This window comes from Engraulis encrasicolus, chromosome 11 (genome assembly GCF_034702125.1).
Source record: "Engraulis encrasicolus isolate BLACKSEA-1 chromosome 11, IST_EnEncr_1.0, whole genome shotgun sequence".
NCBI lineage: Eukaryota > Metazoa > Chordata > Actinopteri > Clupeiformes > Engraulidae > Engraulis > Engraulis encrasicolus.
In genome coordinates, this window is record NC_085867.1 from 51,326,163 (window position 1) to 51,331,639 (window position 5,477).

At 44.4% G+C, this 5,477-nt stretch overlaps 1 protein-coding gene across 2 annotated transcripts in view; it reads right to left on the bottom strand.

Moving 5' to 3' along the window:
- The window catches only part of col5a1 (procollagen, type V, alpha 1), a 109,726-nt gene extending 107,066 nt beyond the window's left edge, over positions 1–2,660 (bottom strand). The window contains exon 1 of one of the 2 annotated variants that reach the window (XM_063210881.1): positions 2,232–2,660. In XM_063210881.1, the coding sequence (XP_063066951.1) occupies positions 2,232–2,331 (100 nt within the window). In that variant the 5' untranslated portion in view covers positions 2,332–2,660. The remainder of the gene's footprint in view (positions 1–2,231) is intronic. The other variant, XM_063210880.1, reaches the window with a different exon arrangement.
- Between the last annotated feature and the right edge of the window lie 2,817 nt (positions 2,661–5,477).

The following is a 5,477-nucleotide window of genomic DNA, read 5'->3' on the forward strand; positions in this document are numbered from 1 at the left end:
ATCAAGGACATTTGGGAAGTCTCCAGTTCACCATATGTGTCTCCCCTGGCAACCGTTTTTTTTTTTTTTTTAACAATGAGCATGTAAAAGAAGTCCAACCTACGGCATCCCATAAGCCTTTGTCTGACCACTCCCCCTCCACACACACAAACACACCCCTCCATCTCTCTCTCTCTCTCTCTCTCTCTCTCTCTCTCTTTCTCTCTCTCGCTCTCTCCGGAAACCTGCAGTACTCCACATCATCATATCTGGGCGGTATGGATGAAACGCCAATCAAATGGTGACATGCTGTCAGGCCACGCCCCCTGGCTCCAGCATCATCACCACAGAATTCTCATGGATGACTCCACAGAACGGAAGAGAGGAAGATCGACTGATGAGGATGGCGAAACAAATTCACCTCAAGGTCCAGCTGCCAGCATGATATCCATTTTTATTACAAACAAATCAACTCTTTGACCTTGGTTTGGACACATACAGCACATTCACGCTAAAGATGAGGACAATCGATGCTTGATCTGAATTCTGTCTTCTAAGATATTGCCAGATGAAAGGACTAATGCATATGCTTTGGAACATGTTGACATCATTCTGTTTCCCAGCTAAAAGTACAGTACAGAACAGTTCACATGACTAATAACCCTTCAGAGCACACTAGAATATGCAGTTTTTAAGGTATAGGCCTAAACTAACCAACTCAGACAAACTCTTCTCTGCCCTTTGCACAGGGAATAAATCGCACAGTCACTCTGTTAAGCATGTTCTCTGAGATTTCAAGAGAGAGGCCAATATGCCACTTATCAGACCAAGCAGTGTGCTAATATCGCCCCCTCCCTCCGCACACACCCTCTCACACACCATTACATACAAAGTCAAAATTACAATCACAAAGCAAGAATTAATAACAATATCATCTTCCAATAGCATCTGCAAACTTTGACAAGTGTTCAACCGCACCCTCTGAACCCTCTTCACAGATGGTGTCACCAAGGGCATGTCTTTTTCCATCCCTCTCTACCTACACAACATCTACAATTTTTTGACTTGGTTATTCATCACCATTCTTATTCTTCCCCTGTGCTTCAATGAGCCCTATCCGCAAATCTATGTCATCGTGTGTTGGAACTATTTCAGTTCTGAGGCCTATTCTTCAACCCTCTCCAGTTTAGGGTCACCATCGTCTGTGCGCATCATCTCACATCCACAGACGACACGCGGCGACTCCACCCTGCACGAGCTGCAGCCCCGCCCCGCGCGCCCAGAGCGCCTCGCTTCTCGGCCCCGTGCGCAACTGATGTTCTTCATTTTAAAAAATCCAAAGGCACTCTAACGGCACCTCAAGCCAAGTGATGTCTCAAATGAATTCAGTTAAACCTAAAACCACTTGAAAAAAAGTGTGCCCTATCCAAGCGTCGACCTTGCAATAAACTGACCCCAAGCTAACAATTACGAGGGACAACCGTAAAAACAGCTATTCTGACGAAAATGCATTTTGTTTTATGCATGGGCGTAGTTTCCAAAGTCACCACGGACAATTGTGGGAACAGTGCACTTGGCCACATTCTGATTATAATTTCTAATTCTTTGAGGTGTCGATCCTGTTAATAACTGCAATTAAAAGTGCCCGACTTGCTGTAAAAAATCTCCGCATCATAACCATAAATAAATATATGGCAGTGTTTAGAGAGAGCTGTTAACTTGCATGAAGGCACTGGAAAGGGCCAAGGGTCTGCCTGGATAAAAAGCGCACAGCGGTGTTGTTTAAAAATGAGAAGTGTGGGGGCAAGTAGTACAATAGAGGGCGCAGGACCCCCTTGTTCAACACAAATCGGGGAAGAGAGTCGTCAGATACAGTGACTTCCCCCAGCCAAAGCGGCAGTGTTCTTTCCTCTTAGTAAAAGTGTCACCGGGTACGCAATTGGCGATGCATTCACTTATTAGACGTGCAACGTGTGGCGAAAACGATGCCTGGCAGGCGCATCAAGACAACAAAGATGCCTGCCACCAGTAAGGCCCCCATCCTTAGCAGGTTTCCGGAGTCTTGCAACCACCAAGATGAATATTCTATAGGAATGGATGCCAGCCTGCTTAAAGGGACATCTGAGACATCTGAGACAAACTGAATCCAATTAGGCCTTTATCAAGCCCACTAGAGATAATATAACCCACAGAGTAGCGAAGCATGAGAGCAAACCGCAGAGAAATCAACAGGTCCTGGCGATGCAACTTACCTGAACTGGCTTGCGATGTGACAAACAGTAAAATTATCGCTAGAGTGAGTTGCGCGTCCCTTAACCTCCGTTTAACTTTCCATCTTATATGGGTATCCATGGCCGTCGCTGGACGTCCACAGAAATTGTGGATCGATTACTTTTCTTAAAAGCAACTGGAAGAAAAAAACTTTGACAAGTTGTGATCAGGAGAGAATTTGAAGCCCACAGATCCCGGTGAAAGAGAGAGGGGGGAAGAAGAAGAACGGGATTTTCTCATGCAGCCATAAGTTTTGTCTGCATTCCTCCAGTTGTTTAGTGGACGGGGGCAGACCCTCTCTCTCCTGCGCTCGTCCTCGCCCTTCTCCTTCGCTCTTCTGATCTGCTCAGCGCGGATCCAACGAGCAGAAGTGATGGTCCCCCTTCTCTCGAGCGTCACTGAGAAGTTTTGGAACTGAAGTGAAGGAGAAAAAATGCCCCACGATTGTCAATCAATGTGCAGACAGGACGGGTCAGCGAATCAGAGAGGCAGGAAAAGGGCCCCTGATCACTCATTGGCCAGGAACTAACTGAAGAGGGGAAAAGTTTAGTGAAAGTTTTCTCCCGTCTCTCCTCAATCCACCGGAGTTCCTGCTAAGCACTGCCCAGTCGTTCGGCTCTGGTGTCCCCCCCAACCGAGGAGGTGTAGCGGGAAAATATGAATCGGAACATGGACATTTTTGAGTCATCGCTTCTCCTTCCTTCTACATGGGGCAGATATAAATCTGACTTGTGTTCATCCCAATGAATCGGACTCTTTCAAATGAATGCTGGCTTTCAAATAGCCTTCTCTACAGAGCTCATGGATGACGATGTATTTTCTAAATCTATGTAACCCAATGCGGTGTGTACACAGTGTGTTTCTCTAGAGTAGAAACCCCGTCTCTAAATAAAGCCTTTTGCGTGCCATCAAGATCCTACCAACTGCAGCCTCGAGCGCAGGGCAGGGCAGGCGGTGATCTTTTGACACCAGCGCAGATCTAAGACCCCAGTGACGGATGGGACACCTAAAATATCCGTCTAAATTCGTAACGCTGTTTAACAGAGGGACACTGTGGCTCGTCCTAGCATAACAGGGGTGCTTGTCAACACCATGACACGATATCACAGTGTTACTGTTCAGTGCGTGGAGGGATTACACTAAAGTTGTGGAATCAGTGGTAAAAACACTCATTAAAAAATATCATTTTATCCAGTGTAGGCTACTATTTTTTACCACGTTTCCACGGCGCACACATCTGCCTTCAGGATGTGGACTAATGTGTGAGGGAATGGGGCCATTGTAAGTTACTTGGGACAGGTGAGCTGGGGCAAAACACCAACAAGAATGAAAGGAATGCCGTGACTGGCTGTTGTGGTGTTCTGGTGTGTGTGTGTGTGTGTGTGTGTGTGTGTGTGTGTGTGTGTGTGTGTGTGTGTGTGTGTGTGTGTGTGTGTGTGTGTGTGTGTGTGTGTGTGTGTGTGTGTGTGTGTGTGTGTGTGTGTGTGTGTGTGTGTGTGTGCCATAAAACCTTGTTAATGGACATTGACAGATGGCTCCATCACCACTAAAACATTAGAAGGGAAAGACGACATGGTCAGCTAAAGGTGTGAGAATCAGTGTGTGTGTGTGTGTGTGTGTGTGTGTGTGTGTGTGTGTGTGTGTGTGTGTGTGTGTGTGTGTGTGTGTGTGTGTGTGTGTGTGTGTGTGTGTGTGCGCACGCGCAAGATGGATGTCCTAAAATGACCGCCCCTCACTGAGTTCCTGTAATGAAGACTTATTCATGCTAATCGGTTCTCAAGCCTTGTAATTGTGTCACAAACTCACAGCTTCAGGACCTGTGCCATGATCAACATAGCTATGTTGTCTGTGAGAAATGTTGATTGTCTGTCTAATTTTTGATTATTTATTAGGCCTATTATTTACACCAATCCACTGGTGTATTTTACTGGGAACAACAAAGTGCTGAAGTATTTCATTTATACTTCCAGTTCCTTTCATTGTCACTGCTTTCAGCTTTAAAAGCCAGAAAGTGCATTATCGTCTTAATGACATAATCCATTTTTTTTAAAGATGTTTTCCTGGGAATTTTGGCTTTATTATTAGAGGGCATTGAAGATAGACAGGAAATGAGTGGAGAGAGAGAGAGAGAGAGAGAGAGAGAGAGAGAGAGAGAGAGAGAGAGAGAGATGGTGAAGGTAGAGATGTCCGATATTGGCTTTTTTGCAGATATCCGATATGCCAATATTGTCCAACTCTCAATATTCGATTCCGATATCGGCCGATACCGATGCCGATATATGTGGGTTATTTTTCCTCCTAACAAATTTTAGGTAAGATTAAAAATCTGCTGTTGTGGAACAAAATATGCTTAATTTTATTAGAATGCCCCACTAGATGCATTCTCGAATGCAACAAAGCTTTCCAAATATTAACATTGTTTGTGAAAAATACAAAAAAAATTAAGGAGAAAAGTGTACATTAATTCAAACATTATTATATCGGTTTTTATAGGTCAAAAATCCGATACCGATATTGACCGATATTACATTTTATACTATTATCGGGCCGATAATATCTGTGGGCCGATATTATCGGACATCTCTAGGTGAAGGGTTGGGAAATGACCTCAGTCCAGAATCAGACCCAGGTTCCCGGTGTAGTGGTATGCTTTAGCCCACAGCCACCACCACCCTATGACATAATGAAATCAAAAACGGTCTAATACTTATGTACACCTATGGTATCAGAAAAAAATGGCTCCACAGGGAAAGACTGGGTCATTCACATCCATTGAAATGATACAAAAGGTGTTGAATATGTGAGTCTTTCAAATCATCCAACTGAATAGAAAACCTTACCTAAATGCTCATGTGTTTGCATGGTGATAACTCAGACTGTCTGCTGTCTGCATTGGACTGTACCTACCCCACAAGAACACACACACACACACACACACACACACACACACACACACACACACACACACACACACACACACACACACACACACACACACACACACACACACACACACACACACACACACACACACACACACACACTGTACCAGGGACTGCACCTACCTGCACTACCTCAGTCCTGGAAACCTACCTCTTGTATTGTTATTATACTGTACTTTCACTGTTATTATTTCTATTGTTGTGATGTCTACAAGTCTTTATTTATCTTATCTCTGTTACAGGTTCAATGTTAAATGTTCAATGTTCAATGTTAAATGTTAAATG